The sequence below is a fragment of the Limulus polyphemus genome, unplaced genomic scaffold (genome assembly GCF_000517525.1).
Source record: "Limulus polyphemus unplaced genomic scaffold, Limulus_polyphemus-2.1.2 Scaffold2259, whole genome shotgun sequence".
NCBI classification, from domain to species: Eukaryota; Metazoa; Arthropoda; class Merostomata; order Xiphosura; family Limulidae; genus Limulus; species Limulus polyphemus.
The window spans coordinates 103,647-121,999 of record NW_013667869.1 but is presented as its reverse complement, the minus strand read 5'-3'; the positions used below and the strand labels follow the sequence as shown (position 1 = coordinate 121,999).

The 18,353-nt window shown below is 33.7% G+C and overlaps 1 protein-coding gene across 2 annotated transcripts in view; it reads left to right on the top strand.

The window, feature by feature from the left end:
- Positions 1-17,556, top strand: part of LOC106466440 (transmembrane protein 151B-like) — a 47,444-nt gene extending 29,888 nt beyond the window's left edge. The window contains exons 2-3 of one of the 2 annotated variants that reach the window (XM_022394445.1): positions 13,440-14,954; positions 16,948-17,556. In XM_022394445.1, the coding sequence (XP_022250153.1) occupies positions 13,440-14,954; positions 16,948-16,989 (1,557 nt within the window). In that variant the 3' untranslated portion in view covers positions 16,990-17,556. Of the gene's footprint in view, positions 1-13,436; positions 14,955-16,947 lie in introns of both variants that reach the window. The other variant, XM_022394444.1, reaches the window with a different exon arrangement.
- The last annotated feature ends 797 nt before the right edge of the window (positions 17,557-18,353 follow it).

Sequence of the window (18,353 nt, the reverse complement as noted above, 5' to 3'; positions counted from 1 at the left end):
ATTAGTATTTTTACAAAAAACATTATCTAACGTCACCGGTGGAAAACTCAGCGTGTGTGGCCAAGGACAAAGCTAGGTAGCTTCCCGGCGAATTGTACCTACATCAACTCGTAATTAACTCCCTCATCGTGAACCCTCGATAAGATATCAAAGAGTTCCAGTCTAGAAAGAAGAGTTTATATTGTTTGTAAGTTTGTGAAACTTTTTGTTTATAAATCATTGTTTATAATAACTATTTGTAATAATTGTTATTGTAAATGGTACTGTTGTGTGTATATTCAAATGTATTTATGTTAAAAAAGAAAACTGTGTATCAATCTTGTTGGCAAATATCATAAACTGACTATATATCGGCATTTATTTAAATACTAAATCCAAAGTACAATTTAACTACTAATTTTAAATTTATCAGTTAACTCAATTTCAAGCCATTTGAGATTCTAATACGTAACAGTATATACTTTCCTAAAGTTATTACTCATGTTTAATGAAGGCTGTTCTACAAAAATACATGTGCTCACGAGCAAAGGTATAACCCACATTTGATAATATGTCTTCTTGAAAAAGTGTGTAGATCTTGTACTCACAGATATAACAATGAAATTGTAATCGGCATTCAGAAGTTGCTGTTATTGTTTCTGGTGCAAAGCTACACAATGGGCTATCCGCACTAAATCTACCGAGGGGTATCGAACTCCGATTTTTAGCACTGTAAATCCGCAAACTTACCATTGACCCACTCATGTTCCTCATGAAGCTAATTCAAATAGTATAAAATATTGTTATTAACGACATTACTTCTAACGGCAAAACCAGCGTCAAAATAATTTAGAATTAATAATAAATGATTTGTAAACTTGTTTTAGAATCAGTATTTGTGTAATACTAAAATATATAATTATATAAAATATTATTACACAATGAGCAGTGTAATACAGGATTTATGTACAAAAAGTTACGACGCGTGTTTGTGTGTGATAATATCGTGTTTGGTATTTACAAACTCAGCAACACTTTATACATACATGGATAAACTGACAAGTTAGGGACTCCTAATATTTAGGTGTAGCTGTTATTAATTTATAATTACTGACGAGAAGGAAGACAGCCAGTCAGCAGCACACGACGTCACAAGGGCTTGGTCCGGCTCTTTGAACTGAATAACGAGATTAACTAGCACTTTTATAACGAGTAGTTGAAAGAACTGAGCGTGTTGAGGTACGAACCTCGAATCTTTCGATACGCAGCCAGACACCCTAACCACTAGATCGTTTTCGGCTATATATTTGTGATTCAGATGCTATTTTTGATACAGACGTAATGGATTCGTTGAGTAGCAACATTTGGCATATGACTTTAAGATCTACACAATACGCTAATAGCCCGAGTAACGATTTAAAAATACTTAACTAGTTAAATTATAAATATAATTTACTATAGATATTGATTGTGTTAGTTGGATTACGTGAGGGATACTTGCTCTAGCCGTCCCTAATTTTGAAGTGATAAATTAGAGGAAAGGCAGGTAGTTAACCTCATCCACTGTAAACTCTTGAGCTATTATTGTCAGACCGAATACTGGATTTGACCGTTACTCTTATAACACTTTCATGACTACAAAGTGCAGAGCGCGGTTAACGGGAAGCGAACCACGTAGCCTCAGCTCCATAGTCCGACAATTTAAACCATTTAGCTGTGCTCGGCCCTATACTATAGCAAATAACTGCTGTGTTATCCAAATCTTGGTAAGCGTTAAAATGGTTTAAAACATTTTTTTGAAGGTTAAAATAATTTTATTCAGTACTAGATCTAGTACCATAGCCATGTAATTGAAAGCCAAGAAAATAAAAACGATACTTATTATAAATAATTTAGAATCAGTAATGTACAGAAGCATAGCGCTAATAACAAACTGGAAGTTTTGGTTTCGTACTCTGAATCTTCATTAAATCTTTTTACTATTTCTTTGTTTAACTTTAGATCTTGTGTTTTCATAAAAATTTGATTAGTAAAAACATTCTTCTAATTTTCAAAGATTTGTAGGAACGACCGAATTTGAATATATTTAACAAACGTCAACGGCGCCTTCTAAAGCTCCCACTCCATCAGTTATGACTTTGTTATATATATATCATTGTTACTGATAAAAACTTAGGATTGCCGATTAATCTCCAAAGTGATATTTTATTAAAATGCAAAGGAACTATCAACGACAACAAAACCATTGAAATGTTTTTTGCTAGATTTTAATTTTACAGTTTAACACGTAGTGGAGAGGCTTAGCTTCCAAAACCCAAAAAATTGTGCACTTTCTGATAGAAGTAGTTTTGTCTTTGAGCTTCAAGTTCTGATACAATATTAAGCTAAAAACTATATTGTTGCTATGGTAATGAAACGATAACTTAGCAACCCCTTAAACAACAAAACAAGCGAATTAATGTTAAGACAATGTATTTCGCTTGCCAGTATTTTTCTTATTCCAATACTTGTTACTTTAATGTTGATAATGCATTTTCATACAGCAACCAAAGTACAAGAAACTCAAATTTTTGATAATTTACAGTTATATTGGTGTTATATTTAAAGGTGAACAATTTTGTTGGACAAACGATACCAGGAAAATGGGTGCATGAAAGACAATAGCAATTTGTATATGATATTAAAATTATTTTGTATGTAATACTTACAATTTATTCAGTATTAATGACTTTACTTGTAGAACACGTTACTCTGTAATCTTAAGTGTCACTGTGTTGTGCAGGCGGAAAACGTTAAAGTTACCGATTATATATATATGTGTGTGTGTGTGTGTCGTATTTATCTCATGCATAAAGTGCAATGTATTTTAAAGACGCTGCTAAACATTTCTATCGTTTTGAGCATCACTGTTTTCATCCGTAATAAATAAGCTCATAGCTAGTTTCCTTTTTCAGTTAATATTGTCCAAGATGGGCGAAACACCCCAGTTGCCCGGAACTGAAAGGGTCTGTACTTCTACAGTCAGTTGACCCCAAATATTAGGTCGTCAAGAAATTAATGTCGCTTTTTTTTAGATGAAAAACTCGAGCAACTTATATTTCAAAACAAAACATTTATTAAATGAAATAGTCGCCATTCTTATCGATGATGCTTTTCCCTCTTACAATCAGGTTGTTAACGCCCTGATTAAAGAAATCACTTGGCTTTGAAGCAAAAAACATGTCGATGTCCTCTTTAACAACTTCCACATTTGCATACGATTTCCCATTAAGATGATGTTGCAGGAACGAAAAAGATGGTCATCTGATGGTGCCCTTTCTGGAGAATATGGTGGATGGGGGAGAACTTCCCAACCCAACTTCATAATCTTGTGTTGCGTTAAACGTGCCCCATGTGGACGTACATTGTCGTGGAGAAGAAGAACACCTTTCCGATTGACGAATGAGGGCGTTTCTGATGAAGGGCTTGAGTTAAACGTTCCAGTTGCTGACTATAGATCTCTGCATTGACAGTTTGCCGTGGATTGGGGAGTTCGAAATGAAATACTCCTTTGATGTCCCACCAAATGCAAAGCATCACTTTCTGCGGACGAAGTCCAGGTTTTGGGGTCGGAAGTGGGTTTTGTCTAAGACTGAGCCATTGTTTTTGGCGTTTAATTTATGGAGTTTTCCCATATTCCTTAGATGTTTACGTATTGTTTCATGAGAGACTCGCAGTTTCAGTGCCATTTCACGAGTGTATTGCAATTGTTTAGACCCAACAAACGTCTTCAGAGCATCAATATCAATTCCAACATGTCGGCCCCTGCCATCACAATTTTTAAGGCCAAAGTCACTTGAACGAAATTTGCTGAACAATCATTGACACTTACGAATGTTCAAAACATTTCCATAAATTTCTTTGACATTCTTTGTGGCTACAGAGACATTGTTTCCCTTCTTGTATTCAAACAGCATTTCATGCCGAATGTATGTCTCGTCGTGTGCCATCACTATAAGATATTAGAGTATACTAAATTTTACACATTATATAGGCTACACTGACGTGACGTGTAGGCGGTTCGTTTAACTATTGTACGTGATGTACACTTTTTGGGTGGTGGTTAATGAAAGTGTTCCAAAACGCGACATTAATTCCTTGACTACCTAATATATTCTTGCTTGAAATACAGATCTCTGCACCAGTGCCTCTCGACTTTTTGTTTATTTTTGAATTTCGCGCAAAGCTACACTAGGGCTATCTGCGCTAGCCGTCCCTAATTTAGCAGTGAAAGACTAGAGGGAAGGCAGCAAGTAATTACCACCTACCGCCAACTCTTTGGCTACTCTTTTACCAACCGTCATTATAACGCTCCCACGGCTGAAAGGGCAAGCATGTTTGGTGGGACGGGGATTCGAACCCGCGACCCTCAGATTGCAAGTCAAGCGCCCTAACCATCTGGCCATGCCGGGCCAAGCGCCAATGTCTCAGCACTCTAGAGAAGTGTCAATTGGTCAATATACACAGAAATGTGTAGAACATTGAAAAGTTGGTCAGATACTCGTACTAGAACACGGACATTAACACAATAAAATCTCATGAAAAAACCTGTAACGTGCAAAATGGTAAATATGTATGCTTATATTACCGAATTTACTAGCAGTGTCTATAGAAAGTAGGAAGTTTCTATGGATTTTACCAGTCTACAAAATCTACTTCGATAAATATACCTTACATTATTTAACACTTAATTCATGGCCTTGCCGGGCTTAATGCCACGTAAACATTGCAAAAAACATTCGAATCTGTTTATTTTCTGATTGCTTTGATGAATTATTGGGCAGATGGCACTTCACTATCAAATAATTTCGCAAACTGTACCATTTTATCGGGAAAAGAACTGTCTGAATCTGGAGAGTATATGACTCCCAATCTTTTAGCTGCAGCAAAAATTTCAGTCTCATTAAAATTTTTGAAATTAGATAGAAAACCAAACTTCATTTCTGTCACTTTATATACAGCAAGTCGATTTTCCAAACACATTTGTAACTACCGGTATAAAATTTTCTACGCGAAACTTCTGAGTTTCAGATAAACTAATTTCACCTTCAGAAGTCTCATCGTTTGCCAGCTTTCTTTTCTCTTTCTAGAAATCTCACTCCTAAGCTGTTCTTCTACTATATTTGAAAGCTGATGAGCTTGAATTTCGATTCTATCGAATTCTTCGTATAGTCAATTTACATATTCATTCAACGAGCTGATAAGCTTTACAGCAGTAGACAAATCAAGGCTCTTTTCTTGAATCTTAGCACTTGTAGCGTAAAATCTTTGAGGAATTTTATACCAGTTGTCATAAAAGCAATATCTAACATTCTCATTTTATTCATCAAAGCAATAGTTGCATTTCTTACTGTTTTGCTTTGTATCAATATCCTTAGATAAATCTTCAAGGTTGGAATAAATTCTGTCGTAGTTTTCATATAGAATTTTTGTTGAAACTGATCTGGCTGACCATCTTGTTCCACTGAGGTTGTTAAGAATAACTGGCCTCCCGTCATCGCTTCTTAAGCCATCACAATTGCTTTGCCAACGCTTGGTTGAATAAGCACAAACATTATACAGAATTTGAAGAAAATTAAAAAAAAATCGATGCACATTCGCAAGTTTCCACTGCATTCACGCCTACTAGATTTAATGAACGTGCTGCACAAAAGATGTAATCAGTATATTGGTTTATGTTTTTGAGATGTGCTTGTAGGCCATTGTATTTACCGGACATATTTTCTGCATTTCATTCTTCTACGACAGCTTCAACCATTACTTTTCTTGTATGCCCACTTGAATAATCATAACCGACAAAACGCTCCTGTGTATCACCTTCCTCCTCCACGTATTGCAATATCATGGGTAAATTATCTGAGCGTGAGACATCGGGTGAGGAATCTGTAATAATTGAAAAGTATTTGGCATCGCGAATTTCATTAGCAATTGTCTTATAAATTTTATTAGCCATCAAAATAATAATTTCTTCATAAACTGTGGAGGATAAATACGAGGTAACTCCCCGGCCTATATTTCCACGCATTTCAAGGTGCTTGGCCAAGAATGGATCGAATTTAGCTGCAAATTCTAATGCAGCTAAAAAGTTGCCATTGTTGAAATCTTGTTTAACTTTTAATCCACAGTTTTTATCCTATTAGATTGTCTCTTCCAGCAGTGCAGAGAATAAATGTGGGCTTTACTTTTTTCATGGTTTTGTATAGCTCTAGAGCCATGCGACCAGTCGCAGGATCCTTATATAAAAGAGTAATCAGAATCTAAAAAAAAATAGCAAAAGAAATTTTCTAGAAAACCAATCTCTTTATTTTTGTTTCGCCGTTTTTTAGTTTAATCTTTAAAAAGTTCAATGAACATTATCCCTGAACATCTGTTGAATGCATACGTCTCTTTGACGCTGAAAATTCTTGCTCTGCTATACTTTTTTCTGGAATCATATTTTTACGAGTCCAAAATTCTATTATTCCTTTCCGGTACGCTGACCATAACGCTGGATCAGACGAGAAAGAAATCGTCTTCCTTGCCAGAATTAGTAGTGAGATTTTCAATCTGACATGCACTTTCCTCTGCGAATCATAAGTGGATGAAACTGCATTTGTGCTAGAATTTTTTAGTTGCTACATTGGGTTGAGAATCATTCAGGGTAAAAGCTTTGTCCTTGAACGGGCTGGTTTGGTTTTCTGCTCCTCTGTTTCCTTGTAAACTGAGAAAAACATGGATAGTTTGGGAAGTTTTTATAAAACAGATTTTTATTTTTCTAGTTTTTCTTTTGTGTTTTTCCTTTTCTGGAAACCACTTTCGTATTTTCGTTTCATGTTTCAGAATGCCGATTTCTAAGATAATTAAAAGGTAAAAATTATTTTCAAGAATTATTCTATGATTGGATAATATAAGAAACATACACGTGTTCATGAATGCAAGTAATTTAACAATTACATTTAAAAATATATGCCAAAATAAAATAAAATATCACCCCCTCGTTGGTCTTAGATCTATTTTCTACATAAAGTTAAGGATAGCAATTTAATTTTCATTCACTTTAATTATAATAACTAATTAATGGTCACATCATGCCCCATGATATATAAATTACTTTATGTTGTCATTTATTGACTAGGTAGGTCAATAAAATAGTTTACCAAGCAGTGCAAAGATATTTAGGGGCTATATTATAAAATAAAACTATTTATACATTACATTTTAAAAAAGAATACTTCCTGTTGAAATTTTATAAACCTTTGTAATTTAAGACTTTATTATGTACAAACCACTTTTAATCGTCAAAATGAACAGATGAATAATCATTAAAAGCTCAAATGAATTTATAGTATTGACCAACTCTCCACGCCTACATCTACCTTGCTGTAAATTACAATATGTTAATAGATTTTTCTAAGGCCAACTCCCATTAAATTTATAACATAATATACTTTACAACCAAGATAAGCTGTATGTTCACCATACTTTAAGTCTAACAAAAAAGAACGAATTTTGTATGTCACTGAACTCGACTCATAATCTGCGGGTCGCGGGTTCGAATCCTCGTCACACCAAACGTGCTCGTCCTTTTAGCCGTGTGGGCGTTATAATTTGACGGTCAATCCCCCTATTCGTTTGCAAAAAAGTAGCCCAAGATTTGGCTGTGGGTGGTGATGACCAGCTGCCTTCTCTCTTGGCTTACACTGCTAAATTAGGGACGGCTAGCGCAGATAGGCTTCGTGTAGCTTCGTGCGAAATTCAAAAACCAAAATGAACAATCTCTTTAAATAACAACAATACAGAAAGCTATAATGTACATTCACGAAATTCTCTAATGGTACATTAAAAAATTATTTTCTGTTTGTGATCTACAACTCACAAATTTGTCGTTTAAAACTACCATTGTTTACAAATTTTGATTGTTTGTAATTAAGCACAAAGCTACACAATAGGCTATCTGTGCTCTGCCCACCACGGGTATCGAAACCCGGATTCTAGCGCTGTAAGTCCACAGACATACCGCTGTGCCACTGGGGGGCTGTTTACAAATATAACTCACAAAGATCTACATATAGTCTAACTTCTACAAGGTGTAATTGTTTAGATATAATAGAGTTTTAGTTTTTACATCTTAAACGTCAGTGAAGTTGTTATAAGATTTACGAAAATTAGTAAAGCTCATTCGGCGAAAAGAAAAAAATAAGGGGCACGTGTTTGATAGCAGTGTCGAGGTCTCATGCTGAGATTGTCAGTGTACACGACCAAGGGTCTGTAAAATGAAGACAAGCATTCCATTTGTAGGTGACGTAGTTTCCCTTGTATATTATACAGAGTCGCCAAATAAAACCTTTGTTTAATCTACTCTAAACGTACTACGACTTTCTTGAATTACGGGAATATCTAAACGGATAACAATAAGATTTTTAATATTGCTTTACTGGTCCTTTGTTACATTATTTACAAAAAAAATAGTATAGTTCACTCAGTGAAAAGAAAAAATAAACAAGGACCCGTGTTTGACATTAGCCTTCAGGTCTCATGCCGAGACTGTCAGTGTACGAAGACATGGATCTGTAAAAAAATAGTATAGTTCACTCAGTGAAAAGAAAAAATAAACAAGAACCCGTGTTTGACATTAGCCTTCAGGTCTCATGCCGAGACTGTCAGTGTACGAAGACAAGGATCTGTAAAACGTAGACAAGCACTACAATAATTGGAGTTTCCAATGAGGAGAAATGTAACAGCATAAGGACTGCACACACTTTGCAATAAACGCTTGGTCAGAACACCAGATCAATCATTATATTTACATTCTTTGTTAAAATATTTAACTTTAGGTGTTGTAGAAACAGCAAAAAGTATGTCATACAAGTTAAATATAGAAGCGTAACTTTAGAACTAAGGAAGTAACTTATACATAAGGTGATGGATAATTGCAAAAAAAAAGTATGCTAGGCAGCTAAGGTACGATACTATTGATTAATCGAAGATCCTTCGAACCATGCTAACTTTGTCCTTAGTACCACCATCCGTTTATAGTAGCACCATCTACCTTTGAAAAACGTATGTAAGAGAAAACTGTAAGGTTGATAAGATTAAAATGAAATTATATTCAATTATTGATTTTAAGACTGTTACTATAAAGTTAATGTCATGTCTACACGCTCATCATACCAACGCGCTCTATGGTTCCACTTCGTGGATGTCATCACCCTCAGGTGTCTATTACATAACACTTATATAACCCTCAGATGTCCGGATATTATCTAATAGTTATGTAACCCTTGGGCGTATATATTATGTAATAGTTGTGTAACATTCAGGTGTCGGGATATTCTGTAACAGTTGTGTAACATTTAGGTGTCGGGATATTCTGTAATAGTTACGTAATCTGCAGATGTCGGCATACTTTGATTTTAACCCACTTGGCGACCCCCCTACCGCTGATGCGGCATCCTTTGGATGCCTAAGTACGGCCCTAACTTCTTACAGTCCATTAAAGTTCTCATTGAACCCATGATTCACATTCGTGAGATGATCAATAACAAATGTCAGTGAGTATCGTTTTTGCTAAATTGATGTCATATGATGAAGGCACTACTGCTCATGTTCATTCCACCAGAGTTGAAAAAAAGTTGCTCACTCATATACTTGGACTCACTGCACAAAACAATGGAAGCAAGTGATCCTTATTTTTGACAAGGATACTGGAAGAGCAGCAGAAGTGGTTCGATGTGAGATCTTCAGCTATTCAAAAGGAAAATTTAATGGACCATCTTCTCGGATTGTCAGAAAAGATCTGTACTGTATGTACCACTTGCTTTGGTACTGATGAGACTAAAAGGACCAGAGATAATAGAACAAACAAACAGTTCAAGTGTTGCTGCTGATCTGCTGAAATGCAATAGCCCTAAACACGAAAGGAAATGAGATGCTTGAACAGCGAACACAGCCAGGAAACGCCATTATCTTTATATACTGGATTGATGCTTTATGTACAAACACGTGAAAGGGAAGTTGTAGACAAACTTTTTGATGTAGAAATGTCAATCTTTTATGATCAAGTGTTGCATATATCTACCAGTCTATAGCAAAATGGTGGCAAAAGAAGTTAGCAAAAAATGTGTGGCATGTAATGAAATATCATCAAAAGAAATGATTTGATAAAGTGAAATGTGAAGCTTCTGGTTCATTCCTTTTTTTTGTGCTGGATTTATTGAACAAAGTTTTCGTAAGTTTTCAAAAGTAAATAGATCGGAATGAAAGTGTAATAAGTGTCGCTACGAAGAAAGTCAGTAGTTAAGACTTGATGGGAGTGATACGGACATAAGTAAGCCTACCTCAAGCTCATTAGTGTTACAGATAAAGATTAAAAATGATACCGCATTGATTTCAACACTATCTAAAAGTGTAACTTTTAATACTCAGAAATAGAATGAATTGTTATCTCAAGTAAGAATAGTTTTGAAAGAACTGAGTGATGAAAAAAAGTTGAAAAAGTTTGTTGGCATACAAGTTTAACGAAGTCAAACAACTGTAATAGTGAGCCTTAGTACTATACCTCTTCGTAAAAAATGCTTCAAGGTATGAAAAAAGAAGAAATTAAGAAAAAGGAAACAGGAATTGTTAATGAAGAACATAATATATATGTAAATGAACATTTATAACATTTTTTTAAACATTTAGTTTATAAGGCGAGGGACATTAAATGAGAAATAATATATAACTTAATACGGGTTAAGAGTGGTAGGTTTTACGAGAAAAGAGTAATCAATGAATGTTATACACATTATAAATTAAAATTATCTCAAAATATAATGTAATGTATTTATATTTTATTTTTGTTAATAGTTAATTTTTGTTATATTTAATAAGTTAAGTAATTTTAACCATTTAGATTTAGACTGATTTTAGTAATATGGGTGAATATATTGAAATTGATCAAACTGAAAATGAATTATGTTATGTTACTGGTTTGTCAGTATATTACATGGTATGATATTATATTATATTCTGAGAAAGAAAATGGATAAAAGTTTACAGGAATTACAATGTACGAAATCTGATTTTGCTTGTTTGGTATTTGTAGAAACTTGGCTTACAGATGATGACTAAATGTATAATAAAGGTCGTTTTACATGTTTTTCAAATAGGTGAGGTAGCTAAGGTAGAGACATTGCAGTCTACATTAAAGATGAAATGTTATTTGTGTGTCAAAATGTGTTACTTTTGAATGATGTGATTAGATTTATAGCATTAAAATTAATAGTTTTAATTTAGGCTGTCTCTATAGGCCACTTAAAGCTCATTGAAGATTATTTATGGAAAGTTTAGAAAATATATTAGGTATGTTAAATAAGGAACAAGCACTATTTGTTAGATTTGGAGATTTTAATATCGATATCTTAAACGACCTGGAGAAGCGCGTAACTGGTCTGTGAGATTTAATTTGTTATAATCAAAGTTAAATTACAAACAACTTCAATTTTCCAAAGAAATACATTAATTGATTATGCAGTTTCTAATTTTGAAATTAAAGTTTTATGGTTACTTATTACTGATCATTATCCTATTATTTTTATTTGATTAATTACTGCAGAGATACAAAACTTTCGTAGATAAATCAATGATATGAATATAAAAAAGTTATACAATAAGTTAAACATAATTAATTGGGATACTTTATATGGTATACATGATGTAAAAGAAACTTATTAATTTTTTTTCTGTAGTTATTACAGTAGCTGTTTGCCTGTAGCAAGAAAAAATCTTACATAGAAAAGTTAATAACATTGATAAAGATAAACCTTGGATTAATAACCATAAAAATTATATTAAGAATAAAAAATAAATTAGCTATTAAAGCTAAAATATCTGATAATATATATGACCGACAAAGTTATTCTGTGTTTAGAAGTAAATTATTAGCTTATATTAGAAATATCGAGAAAACTTATTACGATGGTATTTTATTTTCCCAGAATGACGCAAAAAATAAATGTAAATGCATTAGTAATTTATTATTGAATATATCAACCACAAAACAGCCTGGCGGCGTTATAATTGTTTATAATGTCAAAATAATAGATTTACTATGCGATTCAAATGATTTGATATTTTTATTAATGGAATAGAGTGATTAGTGAATCTAATTAATATCAAGAATGATAAACATAATTGTTATATAAGTTTGATGATAATCCAAAAGATGATTTGAGAAGTATATTTGTGATACCAATAACCACAAGTAAATTAACTGATAGTGAAAAAATCGTAAATACTAAAGCAGTTGGAGTGGACAATATCTCTTTAGTAGCTATAAAAATCACGGAGTCTATTGCTGTTAAATTGAAAAACTAATTAATTTCAGTATTGAAAAAGAAATATTTCTAAGTTTTTTGAAAAAGGCAAAAATAATACCCATATTTAAAAAAGCCACATTGGGCTACTTGCTGTGTCCACAGCGGAGAAATGAACTCCATATTTTAGCGTTTTAAGTCTCTAAACTTAACGTTGACCTCCCTCCTAAAAAAGGCCAGACGTTTGACAGTTTCTTTGTTTAGCCTGTTAGAAGTTAAACATTGTGTTTTAATGTCATTTAACTAGCAAAGTTTTGAACCGACACAGTAGAGGGGCCTTCGGAAGCTCAGCGGTAAGTCTGAGGGCTTATAACGCTAAAAATCGGGTTTAGATATATACGGGTGGCACAGCACAGATAGCCCATTGAGTAGTTTTGTGCTTAACAACAAAAACTTTGAAATGTCAAAGTTTGAAATTTCTCAAGTCATAAGTCCACTTCCGACAACATTTCCCTGTCAAATGGTTGGGATTTTGTTCTTAATGATATTTATAATTAGTAAAAATATTGCTCTTAGCGCCACGGCTTATATTTGCTGCAGCATGACACTGCATGAGCATACACGAATTGCTCTATAAAGTGTACAAGCTAAACGAAGAATAAGAATATTGTCGAAAATGCCATTTTTTTCCCAATAGCTCAATGATAGCAGAAACGAATAAAGTTTGGATGAAAATCATGGAATTTTTGAGAAGAAGCTTCTACGCACGATCAATAAAAATCTATTGAACAAAGAGAAATAAATTATACAGGAAAGTGCGCGGCTATGTAGAACAACAAACATACAGAAAACACCATATGCTAGATAGAATTCCTTGTTATTTGCTTTTCAAATGATCACTACGAGCTAACTGATGTTTGAAAAATACACGTATTGAGTAGCTGATTTTAAAAAATACATAACATGTACGAAATGATTTACAGGGTTGGAAAAAATATTCTAATGAGCCATTTTAAGAATTGTTTCTATATGTTAGTGATAATAAAAATGCTAATACAGCATGACATTTGTGTTTGTGAAATTTTAATCTGGTGATTAAAATTTTATTATCATACACCAATTGTTTTTTTTTATCTTTCTCAGCAGAGACCACTGAAACCAAGCTTGTGCCAGAGGAGGGATCCCCATTTAAAGTGTCTTGTGTTAACCCTGTCCATTTTTGGTTGTCTGGGGGCAGTGACATGGTGCCGTCTGACCGAAGTTACCAGACTCGTGGTCAACTTTCAGAGTTTTCCCATCACCACAAGAAGAAATGTGAGTCCGTGCGATGAAGGCTACATATATATTCCAGTGGCATTTCTGGCTATGTTGTACTTAGTGTATTTAGTAGAGTGTTGGCACTGCTCCACCAGGCTTGAGCTTACCTATAAAGTCGATGTTAATGACGTCTACGAACAAATTCAACAAATGCGAGAAGCACAGCCTGTGATTTGGTGGAAAGCTGTTTGCTACCATTATGTGCGACGAACAAGACAAGTGACTCGCTACCGAAACGGAGACGCCTACACCACAACACAGATCTATTACGAGAGGATCAACACCCACGTTGCAGGTTCTTGTTTTTCCTATACACACTGCGGAGTCAAAGATATTTCAAATATTCTTGTGGACCTTGAAAAATATCCTGCTACTAAAATTAGATTCAGTAAAGGCTTTGCCTTTGCTAACCTTGAAGCGGCCAGCGAATTTGAAGATCAAAGGACACGTTTTTTCCAAACAAACGAGAGATATGACGACTATTTGGAAATGCGAGAGGGATTAGATTTAATTGGTGTAAATTTCCAGGAATACATGATCGCTTTTGCAGACCCAGAGCATCTTCCGTGGTACGTTTCTAACTTCGTATTTTGGACTTGCTCTTTGTTGCTGCTTTCTTGGCCTCTACGAATACTAATCGAATGTCAAACAGCTTACGTCCATTACCAAGTTACGAAACTCTTTGGTGTAAACTATCTGACTCCAGCAAGTGCTGACACTGTAGTCTCTAATCGGTTGTCGCGAGGAAGCACTCTGGACAGCAGTGAACTTGAAGGGATTATTACTAATAACTTTACTGTTGCCCCTAGTTACTCAGAAGCCTTACTATTAGAAGGTACGACTGGCGGGCTTTCTCTCCCAACAGATTCGAACGGAAACATTCCAAATGAAGTGTTTCCTGTGAGGTTTAGTATGGACACGGACTCTAGACTTTCGCTGCTAGGGACTAACAGGTCCAGAGGGTCTAGAGAATTTTCCAGAACATTCCTTCGTACTTCCAATAATCGGAGTTCCTGGACAGCTGGGACTGGACGTTCGCCTCCATCTAGACCAGCACTACATACTTCAATAAGCCGTACTTCCCTCCAAAATGGCCAAACTGTTTTTCAAACAACCCCTTTGTCCCCAAACGATGGATCGGTATGGAGGAGAAATAGTCATCCAAATCAGAACACCACGAGGGCTAGTCCCCCTCCATACGAAGAAGCCTTACTTCTGAGTAGGCCCGTGTTCCTGCCTTTACGACGATCGAATACTGAAAGGGATCTGTACGGAGATTTTGTTTCAGAACAAAGGATTTCTTCAAGAGTCGATAATAACATCGCTTTGAGCATGGAAACTGCGGTATGACATCAAATAGGTTTTTTCACCATTTGACTGTTAGTGCCAAAAAGCTTCAGGAAATATAACACGTCCCTTACATTTCTTGCCAAATATAACAATAACGCTCAATGCAAATTATCGCAATATTATTTTCTATACCAGTCTTTCTCTTGTTTTGTGATCGCTTATGATTGAAAATTTGCACTTTCACAACTTAAAGTATTATATAATTTAGTGTACTGATATGTAAATAACTGTTTTGAAACAAAAACATTCATATTTTTTACTTAACTCTTTTTCTGTATAGTTTGAAGTACGTAAACTGCACTGAAGTTTTATATTTTTGCTTTAACATCCATATTCTTGGAAGATATATTGAATGTTTAGGTTTACTATCTTGTTTGTCTTTGTAAAATATACCAGAGTAACTCTAACTACTAAATGTCTTTAAAGAATGGAACATCTTTCTTGATATATATCTAGTAATATTTGTACAACTATTTAGAGCATTGAAAGAAGTGGAAGTTCGTGTCAGTGCACGAAATGAATATTTCTAAGAGTATTTCCACATATTAGCAGTTCTCCTGAATTAATCAAATTACTTGAAACGGTGAGTACGTTATATGCTAATGCAACTTCAAGTTATACAGTATAGATGAGGCAAGAATAAAAGTTACATCTTGAGAGCTACAGTTAAATATAATAATGCTTGACATAGTTTACATCAGCTAATTTTAGAATAAGCTTCGCGACCGAGGTTTGCGTTATACGTTTAAAAACTAGTTTAATCTAAACATGCAAAATCTATCACATTTAAATTTTAAAATTCACAACATATTTTTCTCACGTACTGGAGATATTTATTTAAACGTGCTTAAAAACTTTTACATATTTATTTAAAAACAAGCAAACTATAAATGTTAACTACGATGTTGGCATGACGATCCTATTATTCTTTGTATATATGATATTTAGAACAATTATTTATTTCATGAAAAAATCAAAGTCGGAAAATTTAATTTCCTAGACCACGTGGCTTCAGACAATAAAATCTCGATACAGCATTTCAGGTATTGCACGTAGTTTTGCAACGATAAAGTATAAGATAAAATACGTGAAGAGACTTTAAAACATTACAAAGTTGTGGTAATGAGAAAAAAGATTTAATGGTTTTACTTTTTTGAACTGGTTCGGCAGTTAGACTTCAAGTGAATCGTGATTCTGACTGAAAACATTTGATTTTAAACACAATTAAAATTTTTTAGACATAAAATAGGCCCCTAGTGGTAAGCACAGCTCGGATAGCCTATAGTGTATCTTTGCATTTAACAATAAACAAACAAAAAATATGAAATAGTAGAATGTAACTTATCACCATTTCTTTTGAAAAAAACAACAACAAAAAAACCTAGGCATTTACTGAATTCATATAGGTATCATTTTGAGATTAGACATAGTATGTCAGTTATATTTAATCATAACACTGCGCTGGTTGAATAAATTATTGGACATCACAAGCTAAAAAAAACTTTTATTGGATGGATAAATTTAATGGCTTGATAATCGACGGTGAAAAAATATTTTGAGAACATTGACTAATACTTCATTTACTCTTTAAAAAATGTTTACATTTTTACATACAATTCTTAAGCTAATGAGAAGTACTGGAAGAATTCAATTGTTATAGTGTTAATGTATTATCCTGACAAATCACGATCTGTTGAACAGTTGTCTGGCGACATAATAATACTTATAATAATATTTATTAAGTATTTCTTTATTGGCCCTCTTCCTACTGGAAATAGGGCCAGTAACTAAAGATTTGTTAAAATTATTATATGTTATCTACTTGAACATTTATTATTTGTAAGTCTATATACAAGATGTATGTATACATATATGTCATCAGATTTATACATTCAAAAATCATTAAGAGTCAGAGAAGATTAAATCAAGTTATGATTGGATATAAGGCTAGTTTAAATTTCAGATTTCAGTCTATTTGTATTCTCAGGATAGCAGCAGAATTAACCTTTTTGACGTCAAATGTGTTTAAAACGAGCCTGAAACCTGTGACACAACGATTCATTGCAGTGTAACATTGCAGCTAAATTTTCCCAAGAAAATCTTGCGTGTTTTCGGACAGTGGATCTACACCTGTGATAAATGTACGGCAAGTCTCCACCGGAATGGGTTGTAGGTATTACTGCAGCAGTGGCCAGGATCTTTGTTTATTATTCTAGTGACTTAATCGGAGATGACAATGCTTGTTTGGACTTTCTTCTGAATCAGTTATGACATTGTTATTCATAGCATATATGTAAAATTTGGCACGTTGTTTGAATTTTTTTTTTATCAAAGCTTTCCACATGGGAAGCTATCTTATGGCCGGATAAATTCGTGAATACGGTACAATGAATTAATTTATACAGTTAGAGAAATTATTATTATTGCTATTCAGGAAAATTCGGAAATGTATTCATGATATTCTCAAAATATTTAATGATACCACGTCCTTATCAGTTAGAGCACTTTGCTGTATTTATTTAAAATAGAATATTATCTTCAATCTGCTATGAGGGATAAATGTAAGTTTCGATTTATAAAAATGGTTTTTAACATCTGTACAGGTTTGAGTGTTGTTTGTATTCGTGATTGGCCAAAATATATAAACTTTCGTACACCAACACTTTCATAATGAATGCTGCAAACAGTATTAATTCCAAAATGGTATATTTACGAACCTTTACTGAAAGTGACGATTTTTTGGACGAAAGAAGTTTCGAAATATTCAACAACTATTGCATTATTGACGTAAGATATTAAAATATTGCATAATTTCAATGTTTAATCTTACTAAACTGTGACTGTAGTTCTAGAATTAAGCCATGTATAAATAAAGTAACAATGTGTACCACTACCAATTATATATGGTTTCGTATATTCCTATCGAATAGGTTTACTAGATGTACACTTCTATCTCATTTTAGATCTCATTCAATATCGGTACGATTTAGTTCAAACATCATACCGTGAATTATTTATAACAATGTGTAGAAATTCTAGGAACTTAAAAGTGGAAGTAAAGAAAAATACACAGCAATATGTCAACCAAGATAAGGCCTACAATCGTATCAGAAAAATAAAATAGGGCACATCCTGTATTCAGTGATAGAACTAGAGTTTCCAAGAACAGACATCTTCTACGATTATGTTATTCCTAAGATTTTGGATTATTTTCACACTTAATTAAGATTAAACACTGAAATATTCAAAGCTTGTGTTACACCACCAGTCGTCACAATAATGTTTACTTAAAAACAAAAACGAAGAGTCATCATATGTTAAGAATTTTTAGCTTGCCAGCGAATGATTAATACTAGTTTCGATCAGCGAATATTTTATTAGTAATTAATATAT